We start from the raw sequence: 16,510 nt of genomic DNA, 5'->3' as shown, positions 1-16,510 counted from the left end.
ATTTTCATGAGCTTATATTCCATTTTGAAATTTTACACTAGTTAATTATTTCTCAAATTTATAATCAACCAGTTTATAAGACTGACTAATTAGTTTAGAAAAAAATTAAATACTCACTAAAAAAAGCTACAACTTTCAAACATTAATAAAAAATTAATTACAAAACTAATTACATAAGTTTATTTATTTAATAAGCAATAATTTTAAAAAATATATAAATTCACTTTATTTTTGTAAAATTATAGAAATTTATAAAATCGAAATAATTTATAAATTGTAAAATCATAAATCGTAAATTGTAAATTTACATAAAACCATAATAATTAGCCTCATTTAAAATTCTAAGATTTTACTAATTAAATGGAACTTCTTTTAACGCTTTAGCTTTCAAATCTTAAAATAACTAAAATAGTTTGTGAAATTTAATATGAAATGGTAAAATAGAGCACTAAGATAGAATGTCTGTAAAAATGTAATGCACAGCTGTTTTGATTCTTCCAGTTGTTCTTCAAAAAAAAGATGACATGTATGTGCATTCTTTTGTTTTTGTTTTCTTTCTTCTAGGCCTCAAGTCGGGTCATTTGTGATTCTTATACCAACAAAGACTACCAAATATTCTTACACCAAAATAAATGGAAATAATTTATACAAAATTTGGTGGTGATTGGGAAATTGGAAATCTAACAGATAGAATCGGATACCTATTTATTTAAAAATTCTCAAATTTTCTACTTTAAATGTGTTTTTCCAAATTCCTAGTTGGTTGTATGTGAATTTGAACAGCTTAAAGGCCTCATTTCTTTTGACATTTCTAACCTTAGATGCTGATTAGATTGATGGAAGCAATTATTTAATTAAATAAAGGATGGTCTAGTCTATACTAATTATAACTCATTCAAAAAATCAAAATGCACCTATTGAAAAACATGGCAGAATAAACTAGCTTTATATTAAAGTATTTAAAGATGCTATTTAGAGTACAGATAGAATTGCCATATATTCTTAACTAATAAATCAAAAAATTTAATTTTAATTCATATTAAAAACACTTTTATCACAGATAAAAATATGTTAGTATTATTTGTTTAAGAGACCAAAATATTACGGCTCGATTTTATCTGAAAACGCTTTGTGTTGAATGGAGATTTTGATCGTAGGTGTCAGGTTAGTTCTTCTTAATTCAAAAATTTTAAAAATAGAAATAATTTTTTATTGTACATGCATATTGTAACATTATTACAATAGTAAATGTTAAATTATTTTACATTATAATATTTGAATAACTTTATTATTATTATTTGTGAAATGAAATAACCTTGCAAAAATTACAAAACTGTAATAAAAGATGTCATGTTTACATTTTCAAAAGAAAAATAATAATAAATTTTGTTACTCTAGTTTAAACAACTAAATTGCTAACAATATTATTTTGCATTTGTTTGCTTTTGTTTACTAGAAAAAAATGATATATCTCAAAAACTTTAATAAGATGTCAAAGTTTACATTTCCGTGGGTACAAAATTTAATAGAGATTCAACCAATATTTGAAAATGATATGTAATAATATTTTTGTAATAAAAACATTATAAATTGAAATTGTAGTTAAGAAGTTAAGATTTCTAAATTAAAAAAAAAATCTATATTTTAAAATTGATATATACTCTAATATTTATATTTTAGAGTGTTGAATTCAACTGTAATTGACATTAAAATTATAAGATTTAATTTTAATTTTTAAATTTAGTAAATTATTTAATATTAAGAATTAGAATTCAAATATAATTAATTCCACTATTTTTAGTTCAGAATTGTAGTTCTAAATTTTATTTATATTTTTTTTTTAAAATAAAGTAATTTTATTATTTAAACACTATTAAAATTTTCAATAAATAATATTTTTTTTTAAATTTAGGATGTTCTTTTCTATTTTAATAATATTTAATATATATTTTTTAATTTAAAAAGTTAAAATGTTGAACCGATATTTTATTTTTAATTTTAGGAGGTTAAAATGTAGAACTGATAATTTTTTTAATTTATTAAGTTAAAGAACTAAATTTTATTTATGTTTTTTTAAAATAAAGTAATTTTATCATTTAAAGACTATTAAAATTTTCAATAAATAATATTCTTTTTAAAATTTAGGATGTCTTTTCTATTTTAGTAATATTTAAAAAATATATATTTTTTAATTTAAAAAGTTAAAAAATATTGAACCGATATTTTATTTTTAAATTTATGTGGTTAAAATGTAGAACCGATAATTTTTTTTAATTTATTAAGTTAAAATGTTGAAATATATTTTGTTTTTAAAGAAAATAAAAACTTAAAAAAATATCTTGAAACTTAAGATATCATAATTGGCTCAACTGAAATATTTAAATAAAATATATAATATATATTAAAAAAATTATCATATTCTTTTTTTTTTCATAATGAAATTATCATTAATTATAATTATGTAACTTTCCTAAATAAAAGACATCATGAAATTGAAATTAGTCTAATTTCACTTATCTAAAACTAGTTTTATAATTAAAATTATTTTTAAAAATGATTAAGCTAAAAAAATTAACTAATTTTATTTATATTTAATACGGAAAATGTGATTAAATAAAATGAAATATATTTAATAAAATCTGAATTAAAAAAATAATACTTTTACAAAGTTGTGGAAGAAGCTGCAACAAAATTTTGATAAATAATTTTGCCAAACATATATATATATATATAAAAGATTTAAGCTTACAAATAATCTCAAAGAAAAGAAAGTGAGAACAATTAATGAAAAAAAGAAAAAGAGAAAGTTGGACCTTAACTAAATATTAAAACTATACTTTATCTGATAAAATAATAAAAATTATATACGTTAGAGGGACTATATATATATATATATATATAATTGTGAAGCCTCCCTCCCTCCCCATAAACAAACAAACAAACAATTGTCACATACTTCTCTCTCTATAAATCAAGAAAATGGGAAAAACCCATAGGACCTCAAACGACGGCGTATGTGACAATTGTTGTTTTTCCAGCTCTCTTTTCAGAAAAACGCACCGTGTTTCTCTCTCTCCAACCCCCACCACCGCCGCCCATTCAGTCGAGATTCCGATCAGTTCAGTTATCAACCCACCAGGGCCACCACCGTCGTCGGCGTATCCTCCTCAGGGAAACGGCACCGTCAAAAGTACCGGAAAGAGTAAACCGCCGGCGGAGGTTGGCGGCGGAGGCGGCGGCGGAGGTGGAATAAAAAAGAAGGATGATGGCGATGGCGATGGTGATGATGAGGGATTTTCAGGGTATATTGATCGTGCAAAGGCGAAGATCAGAGGTTCGTCCACATTCAAAATAGGAGACAAGAAAAAAGAACAAGGCATAATGATGGGTAGTAGTAGTAGTAGTAAAACTAAAAGGGCGGATAGTTTGAATTTCAGGTTTACCAATTATATCAATCGAACCAAGCTCAAGATCAACCAGGCTCCTTCAACCCGAAACTAATTAATTTATCTATTTTTAATAATAATAAACAATCATACTTGCACCTTAATTAATTTATTATTAATTAAGCAGCTCTTTGCATAATTATCATGAGTCTATTTTTAATTTCTATGGGAGATTGATTATGGATCTCGATCAATTCCTCTTTTATGTGTATTTTCTTTCAAACATATTATAATATATATCTTATAGAAAGTTTGTACAATATATATGCGAATATTTCAATAAACTTTATAGTAAACAACAGTCAACAACACACTTCATTCATTCTCAGTTTGTTTGTTGGAGATATAGTACTCTATATAATATCTATAGTAAATTTAAGTGTTCATGTTTGGTTAAAAAATTGTATATTATAATGTTTGGGAACAACTTTTACCTAAAATGAGTTATAAAATTGTAAGAGTAAGATTAAGTATAAAATTTTCTTTCACTTTTAACCCTTTTAATTTCAATTTTTTTCCAAACATTTGGATCATATTTATTGTCTTTAATCTAAACTAAACTTTCTTCCTCGTGTGGTGCTGCAAGTGAACAAAGTTACTATCTTAATGTTTACACAAATAATGAAATAGTATTTATAAATAAAAAGATATATATAATACAATTATAAATTATGTCTCTCTAAATTTAACTAATTTATTTATTTTAAATACATTTGATATTTATTCAAATATAAAAAATATAATTTTTCAAAATCAAATCAAAATATAATTACATTCATTATTAACTATGGCTAGTAAATATGCTTTTAACTTTGAGTAAATGATAGTGGATGTTTAATTTATCATTCTAGGAGCACTTTGAGTCATAAAAGGATAGACTTCAGTATTCAATGCCCTAAAATAAATCATAAAAAATAACAATTTTTTGTCCAGTTAATTATCACTAACATTAGTCACATACATCCTTTCATATTCAGCCTGATAGAAAAATAATTAGTTTTTAAATAGGCTCATATATGACTTAAAAAAAACTGAAACATGTAAACTTCATTTGATGGCAAAGAAAATTACAACAAAAAAATAAAAAAAAGGGTGATGGTCTCTATTGCTACTGTTACATGATATGCTCGAGAACTAAGCTTGGGGTTGGTCATAATTCTAAAATCTAAAAACCTAGTATACAGAATCCAAAGAAAAAAAGCTTATTAAATAAATAATTTTAAAGAAAAATAAAATGCAAGTAAATATAATCCTTCTCTTTCCAAAAATGTCTGTAACTCTTGTTGTTGTTCTGTTTCCTTTCCTTTCCTTTTAAATCCTAATCCTTTTCTCTTTTAATCTCCTCCAGTAGTTAATTTTCATTTTCAATTTTTTTTAGTCTCTCCAGTTCATTCATTCATTCATTCCTCAAATGAGTGCTTAGAGGAAAGGTAGAGATCATAAGGAGCCCAAAGATGATCAACGGTGCATGGTTTCCGTGAATCCAACCGTAGCCAAGGCTTACCCTTTCCACTCCAATGAAGTAAACTAATCGGACCCGGATGTAAATTCCGGCACCTCCCTTCAATATTATCCCCTCCTAACCCATGTTGATTCCACCGATGATCAACCGCCTTTATATTTCCAGCCAAAACCAGCAAAAAAGGTGGCAAAGACCCCAAATGATAAATCCTCTTCCTCTTCTGCACCGCCATCCAATCCTCCACCTTCTGCGTATACCCTCCCAACCTCCACTTCCGAACATCAACCACCATCACTCCCGTATTAAAATAACACGGCCTCCGCCCGTTAAACGCCTCCGCCAACGACCGATCCGACCAAAATCCGTCAGTGAAGTATTTTGTGAAGTTGGCATGACAATACTGCGGTGCAGCCAGTACCCTATCTTCCAAATCCACTGCCCACAGCTTGTTTATATCATCCACCATAACCACATCCGAATCCAGGTAAATCACGCGGTTCACGTGGTCCGGGAGTATATCCGCTAGGTATATACGTGCGTAGTTTAACGGTTGGTCCAACGCCTTTCGTATCGACTTAGATATCTTCCCACGTACACGATTCGGGTCGAATCGGTACAACATGAACGACAGATAAGGGAACGTTGATCGGATACTCGACGATATTTTTGGGTCTACCCGAGACCATAGGAAATGGAACACTACGTTTTCCGGGCAAGTTGAATGTTGGATGATCGAGAACACCGCCGCCATTGTTCCTCGGAGGTAGTTTGCGTCTAGGGTTGTTGCCACGTGAATTTGAGACCCGCAGGTGTCTCCGTTTCGGAATGCCGGAGCTTCCCGGAAGAAGGGGACTTGCGGTCGCCGGGGTCTGATTCGAACATTGGTGTTGAGATTTGTTCCTCCTCCGGTGTGGGTGGTGGCGGCGGCGGAGAGGTGGAGTAGGAATAGGAGGAAGACGAGTGGAGAGAGAGACAGGTGGCGGCCAGAGAGATGTAAGGAAGAGGAGCAGCTCCTCCGGTAGGCCATCCTGCCTAGGCATTTGAAATATTGAGTTAAAAAAGAATGGAGGGGAGTCAAATATTAAGAGAGAGAGACAAAAATGGATGAGAAAGAAAGATTAATGGAAAGCAGCACCAGCAGCCATTGGACGCTGGTCAAGAGAAGCTTTAGGGGATTCAGTTGGACAAATCATCCACTCCCAAGAGAGAGAATGATAGATTATTCATTGGTTTTTCTTGAGGAAGAGAACAAAATTCGGCCTTAGGCCTTACTTAGGGGAGGAGGATATATAGAAAATCTCCCCCATAATACCAAATTAGGACTTCATGTTCTACAATATATTCAAATTTCAACCTAAAAAAATATCCAAGGTTTCTCAACCCTAGAGGGAGGAATTAACACCATCCTTAAGTTTTCACATTCCAAAGTAAAAACCAGGATTCAAATCTTAAAGAGAATTATATTCCCTGCTGGTGGTATATGTAAATTGAAATTTCAAGGGAGGAGATTAGACTATTTTATACTCATTTTAATTGTCAAAGCACTAGTCAAATTGATAGTGAGTAACTCGGTCAAAGTTTTACTCGAATTCGATTACAAGATCGAGCTCGAGTTTAAGTTTTATATTTCGAGTAATTTGAAACTTATCATCTACTTCTTACTCTCTTACAATAAAAAAGCAAATCGATTTACACATGCTTATCTTCCACATTCCAGGCAAATGAGCAAAATCGATTTAACCATGCTTAATCTTCCACATTCTAGAAGATGAGTAAAAAATACGTAATTTTAGTTAATAAAATTTAATTTTTGAATTTTTCGAGTTCGATCTCGAGTAAATTGAGTTGTTAACGAGCCGAGTTCGAGTATAAATTTTGGTACTCGAGTATAAATTTTGGTACTCGATCGAGTTCTAATTCAAGTATATATAATGCAAATCGAGTCCGAGTATAGTACTCGACTCGTTGACCCCCTAGTGATCGTTGACCCCCTAGTGAGGCATATGGTGCGGGTCTCTACTAGTTATGATAATAGTATTTATCTCTTCCAGCAGAATCTAATGAATATCTATCAAAGGTTTCTGATTTACTTTACTTACAGGAGAGGAGATGTAAACAAGCTTAGTATCAAGCTTAGTATTCAGGAAGAAGATGAGTTTCTATATTACCTTCCTTCCACATAAATTGATCAATTGTTCATAACTCAATCTCTATTCTTTTCTCTGTAGCCAACCCATCTGCATCAGGAAGTTTAAATCAGGAAAACAAGTGAAAATGCAGGTTGTTGTTGTTCATAAAAGAAAAGAAGAAGAAGAGATTTACCTTCCAAGCATACATGCCAAGAAATGCAACTGTATCTGCAGACCATACGGCTGCAAAGGACTTCCAGAAGAAAGGAATTATAACATTCATCAATGGGATGAGGAGAAAGAGATAATTCAGAGCTTCTTTCTCATTTTTCGAACAATCTCTAGCACGAAGAGAAGGGACAGCTGCAAAAGAGCTAGATATCAGCCTGCATTTACTTTACCCTTTTAGTTCAATCAAATCTACTATATAATCTCCCAAAATCGAACTTACTGAACATCCAAATTGACCACATTCCCATTAATCTCCATATATCTGGTTCGTTTGAAGGAAATACGAGATTGAATGATAGAGCTCCTCCAATTAACATTGAGACATAGGCTTGAACCTCAAACACAGTGTACAATACTGAACCAGGTACAGCAGGGTTCTTGGTGGCAGTAGAAGCTCTTGGTGCAAAAGTTGCAGCTGTCTTTTGAACAACCTGTTCAAAATCAAGGTATTACAGATGTGTACAAATATCTTGACAGCATTTTCGAAGAGCAATTATCTGATTTCAGAATATCTCAAGTCATGCAGTTTGTGCAAGGGCTTGATTTCATGATTTATCTATCTATCTATATACTCTCTGCTCAAATGTTCTAATCTTCCGTTTCCATAGTATTCATCAAAACATTTGAATATGCAAGATTAAGATAGTCAATGTTCAAAATTCAAATAACATCATCATCTAAAGACAAAAGAATTCTCAGCAAAGTTGGTCTGTTAATCATCCAGACAGCAAAATGTATCTACATTAATGCGATACATTTCTAGATCAGAGCTTCACATAATCTTCACTAAGCTAGAATCCAATCCTAAACAGAAACTTTTCAGCAGTTCATTCGTATCATTTTCATTTACGAATAAATGTTTCAGCGGTATGTAACAAGCTATGAGAAACTTTTCTAATATTCACTTGCTCTGAAAGTCTAGTTGAGCTAATCTAAGCCGAATTTGGAACAAAATACGTTATTCGATTGAGCTAGTCTAGTTGATCTGAATGATACGAACCTTCTTAAGATCTTTCTCAATTGAAACAGGAGCTGTAGATGCATTCGTAGACGATTTGTCATACTTGTTATCATCTTCAACAGAAATCACTGAGTTTGATGTTTCCAGACCGCTTTCACCTCCTCCAACCGTCGTTTTCGCATCTACTATATCGTTTGAATTCGCATAAACTTTGAATCGGCTGAAACGAACTTGCGAAACAGAGCTTGAGGAATGCTTCAAGAACTGAAAACTGCCGAAAGGCCGTAAAACTAAGGAACTCATAGTTACTCTTCCTTTACGCTATCTCGCTTCGAACTTCATCGGAGAGAAGAGAGAGAGAGAGAGAAAGAGCGGTAACTGCCGATCAGGCTGGCAGAGGCGGATAACGAACGTAAGGCCTTCTTTTCCCTTATTATTTTTTTAATTAATTATATATATTTTATTAAAAATAATTTAATTAACTCACTCGATTTATTTATAAATTTTCAAAAAAACCATTTTCCAAACAATACTACTAATAGAAGTTGAAGAAAATAAGGGAAATTGTAGCAAAATAAATACAGTTAAAAGTTAATTAAATATAATGTATACAACCAAAGTGCCAAAGCCTATGAATGACTTGGCCTGCTAAGAAAGCATGTTTGGAATTATGACTAAGACTGAATCCAGGATCTTCAAGAAGAACTGGCCAATGATTCAATCAGGATCTGATAACCTTCAGGAACCGAGGACTGTGATTGTACACATTCCGCCAAAGCAGGAACGTCGGCATTCAGATCCAAGAACCTGGCTAGTAATAGCAGTAGATGGAAATCCGAAATTCTTCTTGCAAAGGATTGGCCTCGGTTTCGATCCAAGTGGTTCTTCAGTGCCCTCATTGTAACTGGTATGTTCCTGTTCTCAATTGGAAAACTTGATGAAAGTGGACCCTGCATTTTTGCACATTCAACAAGGATCAAAAGTTTTTAAATCACATAATATATATGTTATCATGTTACACAACAAAACAACCTACATAAATTGAGGATGCTATTGATAAAACTAAAATGCTAAAAACCAAAAATATCTTCTTGGTATGTAAGTTGATTTGATGAAAATTATATGTAATTTTTTAAGTGAAGCATCAAAGTAGAAAGTTTTGATTAACTACATAAAAAAAACTCAAAGTATAGGGAAAAATACTATTTTGCACTAGTAAGTAATCAGGTAAGTTTTGATTAACTTTCAAGGTTAAATTGGATGCTCTTACTACGATACCGAATTAAGACAAATTTTATACTTTAAGTTGAATCATGATAATTCAGTGATTTGATTAAGGTGAGCTTTTGTTCTAAAAATAGAAGGATTGTACTAAATTATGGCAATAGAATGGGAAATTGATGTTGCTAAAAGGCAAAATTTGACAAATAACATCATTGAAACGAATGGTGAAAGGGAAAGAAACATTGTAGGATTATCAAACAAACTTCTGTGGAACTGAATCTGAATCGACTTTTAGATACTCTTCCAACAATTCGAGTTCAGGCTGATTGTGTGGCAAATAGGGCTAGCCATGGAGATTTGGACCATGTTCCTTCAAATTTTATTTTTGAATCATTGTCTTCAATACTTTGTAATGACTCTTCATCTTTTTTCAATATAAAATTTTGTTAACTTAAACCAAATAAGCACATAATGGTGAACATTAAGTTATAAGTTATGTTATCAATCACAACCATGGAATCATAATCCATCCATCAGTTGATCTCTAAGAATGGGTTCACATTTAGCAATATAACGGCTAAATAACATAATATATATGAATCAAGACAAAAGCAATATACATGCAATGATGAAACAATTAAGAATTGCCCTGAAATCCTGAAATGGGGAAAGCTTATCTAATGAAGAAAACTGTTCTAATAACATTATCTTTGCCCAAAAAGAAGTTGCCCTAACAATTTCAGGTTAAGCTCAGTTGCAGTAGACTTCAATCGGCTAAGATAAAAACTTTAAAGCTTGAATACCAACAATTTGAGGTTGATTTTTGACGTAAATTAGAATCAGTAATACAACTAATCTTCATGGAAATTATCTTTTGATAAAGGGTAATGGTCAATTTCTCTTGAAAATTTGTCATGAAATAGTAATGCTTCAAAGATCATGACATGGTTAAACACATTTAGCAGCAGCAATACGAACAAAAGATATCGAAATATATATACCTGATGATCAGAGATCTTCACTACCACTAAGAAAAAATCATTGTCAACTTCCTTAGTATCCTTCACTCCAACAACTACATCCTTCTTCATCCTAGAAAGCTTAGGATCAGCATCTTCAGGAATCTCTGTTTCAAACCACTCTTCTTTGAACAATTTAACACAAACATCACTAATCTGAAACGCCTCAAAATGAACATCTGCAGCCCCATCTTCATTCACCTCCAACTTAACTATTGCAGTCACCCATTCTTTCAATTCACTCTGAGCATGCAATTCTGCTGCCTGTAAAATCTCAGAATTCGACATTGTATAATCCTTCTTATCTTGACTTACAGTCTGTGTAAATATAAACCCAACTGATCTCATTCCCAACCCCATAGCAATCGCTTCAACCAGCTTCTCCTCATCAGGATCCCTCAAAAGAATCAAATTCTCTTCAGTTCCTTGCTGAGGCGGTTCATAGATGAAATCCACCTCCACCTTCCCTTCTTCCGATACAGTTCCATACATTACACCACCGCGCTTAACACCAAATGCAAGTGCATCACTAACGTATTGCTGGAACGCGTTCGCCGCGTCGCGATCAAAGGAGACTAACTCACAGTGAGGATTCTCCTGCCGCGACACACGCATCTGTTTCGCGATTAGGTCTTCAACTGTCATCTTACGGCCGAATGAGCCAGAGGGATTGAAATTAGGCCCGGCTACGGATCGTTGTCCCTCATAAGCTAGGTAAATAATCGATCCGTGTCCAATTCCGAGTCTGGATATGGAAGCATTGGGATCGGACATATCGGTGAATCTGGATAAATCGTCTAGGGTTTTAGCAAGCAGGAGACTTTGGTTTGTGGAAAGTGTTTGATTAGTGACAGGAACTCTGAGTTGGGATTCGATAATGGATTTGAGATTAGAGATGGTGATATTTGGATCTTCGGTTGTGACACGCTCCAATCCATCCCTGCTTCGAATTCTTATCATCACCATCTTCGGTAATCTTCTCTTTTAATTTATCTTGAAACGATCGATGTTTAAAATAGATTTCAGCGTAGGAAGAAGAGAGTTAATCTATAAAAGAAGGATCTTGAGGAGAGAGAGTAGTTGCTGTATATAGAGAGAGATAGTTCACAGAATCAGGTACTCTCCGTGGGGAAGAAGATACAGAGAAGACGGAATTATCTGCTTTTAGGGTCTCGTGAATCTTATACTACATCCAATAATATCTTGCCATGTCACAATATATACTTTAGTTTTATTATTTGGGCTTCTAATTGGGCCTTCAACCGTTTTATCTTTGGTAATTCTATATCTAAAATCTAAATTTCTAAAATCATATGAATATTGTCCCATAAAAATATATATTTATAATAAAATAAAATATATTATATATTATATAAAAACTTTCCTAATATTTAAATTATAATCGATAAGAAAATATTTGATTAATTCACAAATATATATATATATATAATAATAATAATTATATTTGAGTCGTAATATTTTATACTTCAGTTTAAAACATTATAAATAAAATTATATATATGTATATATAATAACAGTTTTAGATTTAAAAGTTACCTAATAATGATTTTCTCTTTTAACTTTTGAGAAACTAACACTTCATATTCATTAAACGATTTTAATTGGACTTTAATTGTTGTTAAGCAGAATCCAACAATTATTGTTAGACCCAACTTTTAGCTGCCATAATAATAATTAAATAAAACTTCATCTCACCAAATCTCTATAAATCAGACTTACTCTCGGAGGTTTATTGTTTTATGCGACTTAAACTTATTCTTTTTATTTTAAATATTTATTATTTTTTTTAAAGTTTAATTGTTATTTAAGATTAAAACTTGAATAGTTTTTATTTTATAAAATTTGAAAGTTGAATGGTCACATATGTCGTTTTAATTATTGTTTTGAAAATCGTTCCGGTCATCAACCCGTTTTTTTGAGTGAACTTTGTTTCCACCGGTCTAAACCACTGGTTGAACCGGACTTTAATTATTTTTAAAAAATAAATAAATTTAAATATATTAGTATGTCACTTATATATATATATATAAATAATCAAATAAATATTAATTAAACTAAATATTTTGTCCATTAAATTAATATCACATTATCTATAATTTAAAATATCAAAAATTAAAACTATACATAAATAATGATAATATGCAGATTGATAAGCGAGGAAGGGATGAGATCTTGAGATGATAGTCATTGACAACCTAAAAACTTCATTTGCTTTCATGCATGTTTCTCCGCTTTCTTTCTCTATCTCAGAGATCTGATTTTGGTTTTATCTCTGCAATGGATTCGGTTTTCAGTTAAGAAATGGCAAAACCTTTGCTCCCGGTTCAGACGAAGGAGCAGACCCAAAAAAACAAGAAGAAAGAAAAGATAAGGATACTATACAATCACATGGACCTTTCGAAGCGGAAATTTCTGGTTCTGTTGTTCGGTAGAACCGTCTGATCGGACCGGACCGGATTTTGACGGGTTCGTAAGGTTAACGTATTAAAGTTAAAATTGGACCGTCCATTAAACCGTTTTGCGGTCGGCGGGATAAACCCCGCATATTTTAAAACAATGGTTCTAATTATCACAATTTTAATCATTCAGAAACAAAATTCATGTGTTATTACTTTGATTTACAATTTTTTTCCTTTTATTAATTTGTCAGTCTGAAATTGAAAAGATATTTAAATTTAAAAAAATAAAATTGTTTCTCATAGGACTTTTTCTTTTGCAAAAATCTTTTTTATCCTTCACCACATTTTTAGCTCTCTGGCAGAATTAAATAAAAAGCTAGAGCTGTAGGTCTATGATCTTAGAGGAGGAGGTAAATAAACACTCAACTTCAAGTTTAAGTCTCAAATTTCATTTGAACAAACTAAGAAGTTCATATATTTTGAGATTATGCGAAATTTGTTGTTGGATTTGAGTGATTTTTCAAGCTATGAAGTTATTTGTAAAAATCAAAATTTATAAAAAATAATATATTTTATATTATATTATATATATAATAAAATAAAATTAGGTATACCTTAATTCTTCCATAGATCTAACATTAATTTTCGTTGGTAATTTTTTTTTATGCAAACACAAAATTTAGATTTTATTTTATTAATTCTCTTTTCTCTAATTATTTTCAATAAAATTCTTATGTATATTTTTTAATTCCCAAAAGAGGTAAAATTTATTTCTATTTAATTTTTTCTTATAATTTTTATTTTCTTCTATTTTTTTTTAAATATATTTTTTTTATGTTTTTTCAACCTTACATTTAATTGTTCCATCAAATATTCAAATTATGTATAAGTATATAAAATAATGAAATGTCAATCTGCTTATTTAAAAAGAGAGAATACGTCAAATTAATGAAAAATTTTCATCACTATATGTACCATCCAAAATCACTAATGAAAATTTTATCTAACAACACATCATTTATTTTTTACTTATAGAGTTCAACTCTTTTAAACATTATAATATTTTTGATATATATAAATATATATATATACTAAATTCAAGTTCACCCAACCTTAAATCCTGAATCTGTCCTTATATATGAATATGAGTGCATTAAAGATCGCATGCAACGAAACAAAAAGAGGTTTTTGATGAAGATAATCTCACCTAGCTTATGTTTTCTGAATCTTGATGGATCAATGATGCCTACAATTTCTTTGTTCTTCTTTTTATGGATTGTCCTGTATATAATTGTTTTGGGTTATAATTTGGAAAAGTCTACCTTTATTTTACTTTTGTCAAATATTGTGACATACTGTATCAAATAATTTAGATCATGATTAAATAAAAATTAGCTTACCATCATAAATCAAACTATAATATTGATACATAAAATATAATAACTATGATAGATTAAATATACACATTCAAATTCAACACACTAAGTCACCCGAAAAATACTCTCTGGTCAAGAAAATAAATAAATATTATTCATTCTACATTCAAAGTTCAAAGAATGATATTAATTAATTTGTCGTGAAATTGAAGTGTATAGATTCAAAGTGATTAAGAAGACCAGTGGAGTTGGCAGTCATTGAAGGAGACTTTTACTAAAAATTTCTAAGTTTGACACTTTCTCCATTCATTTAAGGCTATTTTAAATGAAAACTCCAATTTGTAACATTTTATTTTAAATTCATTATAAATTACTCTCCACAAAGATTATTTAAATAAATAAATAAACAATCATCATCTTAACCATCAATTTATCAAACTAAAATATCAAATTACTCTTTATTTTATATAAAAAAAATGTATTTTCATTAAATATAATTTCAAGATTTTTCACCTAATAACTCAAAGTAAGTCATTTAAATAATCTCAATAGTAATTTTTTTTAAAAAATCTGAAGACTCATTATTCATTTTATGAGTTTTTTTCTTTAATGTATCATCTTTCATTGACTTCTTCTTCTTTTAATTTATTATTATTATTTAAACGTTATTAATTGACAACATATAAACAAAAAATAAAATTATGACCAAGATGAAACAATAATCAGATGCTAAAAAATAGCAACAAACTAAAAATAAAAAATACTCATCATGCGAATTGTTGGGAATTGACTAAAATCATGAGGAATTTATTATTAAAGTTCCATCAAATTGATTTATACACTAAAATAAGTTAATTATATGATTAATTTATCACAGAAAGCAAGTTAAAATAACTAATGATATTGAGAGGTAACAGATAATTAAGTTGATTCCTATTTTATACCAAATATCTTCATCTAAATTAATATATTTCATAAAACTCCATATATATTTATTTTTATTTAATTTTACTACTTCATTGATACCTTCAACTTTTTTACAGCAGCAGACATACGTACATATTTTGGTTATCATCTCAATCATTCTGTGGTGGACTATCTGCTGGCTGGAGAAAAATCGTCGAACTTTCAATGATCGTAGTTGTCTGATGAGCATCATTTATAATATTATTATTATATGATATGCTTTACGAGATTAGTTCAAGAAAGTCAGTAGAGTCTGTCGTATTATTAAGTATTATTTTTTTATTTTTTATTTGTTATTTATTATTTTCATGTAATGCTTGATCGTTTTGCTTAAACCAATTTTTTTCTACATTTTTAAACTTAAACATTTTTGTCTTTACAGCTATTTTTAATTACAAACCAATTTTTTTAAACTTAAACATAAAACTCTTCTATTCTTTCTCTTCCCTCCCCACCCACACACTTTTTTTTCATAATTAAAACACCAAAACTTTTTTTCTCATATTTACTAGTTATTTCTTCAAAATCAAAATTTTAATAAATTTCTCTTCTCCAGCCAAAGAAGTCAAAGATCAATTTCTCTTGCACAATCTTCAAAATCAAAATTTTAATCAATTTCTATTGCACGAATATCTTCTCCTACTTTGGTAGACAAAGATGAGAAGTTGCTCGGAAAACTCTTTCACCGGCCAAGAGATTGTTTTTCTAATATATATTTCCTTGTATAATTAAGTATCCATAGAAAATCCAAAAACTAATTCCAGAAAAACTAAATTGAATATTCTTGTGATTGAATTATCAAGTAATTTAATAAGAGCAGAAATTCTAAAATAGATAATAACACAAGTGTTACAATAAGTTTTGTTAGTGCATGTTTGCGTGAAGAGAGAAAAAGAGAAGAGGAAAAGTTTATAAAATAACATTTTTATTGTAATTAAAAAAGAATTGTAATAACATGTAATCATGTTGTTTGTCTAGTTGTAAAAAAAGTTGACAAGTGTCAATAATAGAGTAAATTAAAACAAAATGAAATGTATAAAAAAATTATCATATAAGAAAATATTTCAAAATATATATTACCCTTATATTTATATATTTACAGAGAACAAGATTTTGAGGGAAACATTTAAGACTTATTTTTTTTTTTTAATAAGTGAAAATCAAATATTAGCTAGACTAAGAGGACTAAACACTCTTCTTTATTTGAAGATTCTCCCAATAAAATAAATATTTGTTTATAATTTTATATACAAGTTAAAATTGAGATGAATTTAGC

General features: G+C 29.8%; 3 protein-coding genes across 3 annotated transcripts; all 3 read right to left on the bottom strand.

The window, feature by feature from the left end:
- Window positions 1-4,470: 4,470 nt before the first annotated feature.
- Window positions 4,471-7,303, bottom strand: LOC124931092 (probable galacturonosyltransferase-like 4). The gene is made up of 3 exons (XM_047471482.1): window positions 7,231-7,303; window positions 7,077-7,145; window positions 4,471-5,940 (listed from the first exon to the last, which is right to left on the bottom strand). Exons 2-3 carry the CDS (start codon window positions 7,087-7,089, stop codon window positions 4,847-4,849), a joined length of 1,107 nt encoding a protein of 368 aa, XP_047327438.1. The 5' UTR covers window positions 7,090-7,145; window positions 7,231-7,303; the 3' UTR covers window positions 4,471-4,846.
- Window positions 6,932-8,634, bottom strand: LOC124931093 (protein RESISTANCE TO PHYTOPHTHORA 1, chloroplastic). Its single transcript, XM_047471483.1, has 4 exons — window positions 8,269-8,634; window positions 7,489-7,699; window positions 7,231-7,400; window positions 6,932-7,145 (listed from the first exon to the last, which is right to left on the bottom strand). Exons 1-4 carry the CDS (start codon window positions 8,530-8,532, stop codon window positions 7,119-7,121), a joined length of 672 nt encoding a protein of 223 aa, XP_047327439.1. The 5' UTR covers window positions 8,533-8,634; the 3' UTR covers window positions 6,932-7,118.
- Window positions 8,635-8,774: 140 nt separating this feature from the next.
- Window positions 8,775-11,599, bottom strand: LOC124930901 (NPL4-like protein 2). The gene is made up of 2 exons (XM_047471270.1): window positions 10,455-11,599; window positions 8,775-9,179 (listed from the first exon to the last, which is right to left on the bottom strand). Exons 1-2 carry the CDS (start codon window positions 11,436-11,438, stop codon window positions 8,925-8,927), a joined length of 1,239 nt encoding a protein of 412 aa, XP_047327226.1. The 5' UTR covers window positions 11,439-11,599; the 3' UTR covers window positions 8,775-8,924.
- Between the last annotated feature and the right edge of the window lie 4,911 nt (window positions 11,600-16,510).

Source organism: Impatiens glandulifera, chromosome 3, assembly GCF_907164915.1.
Source record: "Impatiens glandulifera chromosome 3, dImpGla2.1, whole genome shotgun sequence".
NCBI classification, from domain to species: domain Eukaryota; kingdom Viridiplantae; phylum Streptophyta; class Magnoliopsida; order Ericales; family Balsaminaceae; genus Impatiens; species Impatiens glandulifera.
Note: the sequence above shows the minus strand (reverse complement) of the source record. Positions and strands in the feature narration are given on the sequence as shown.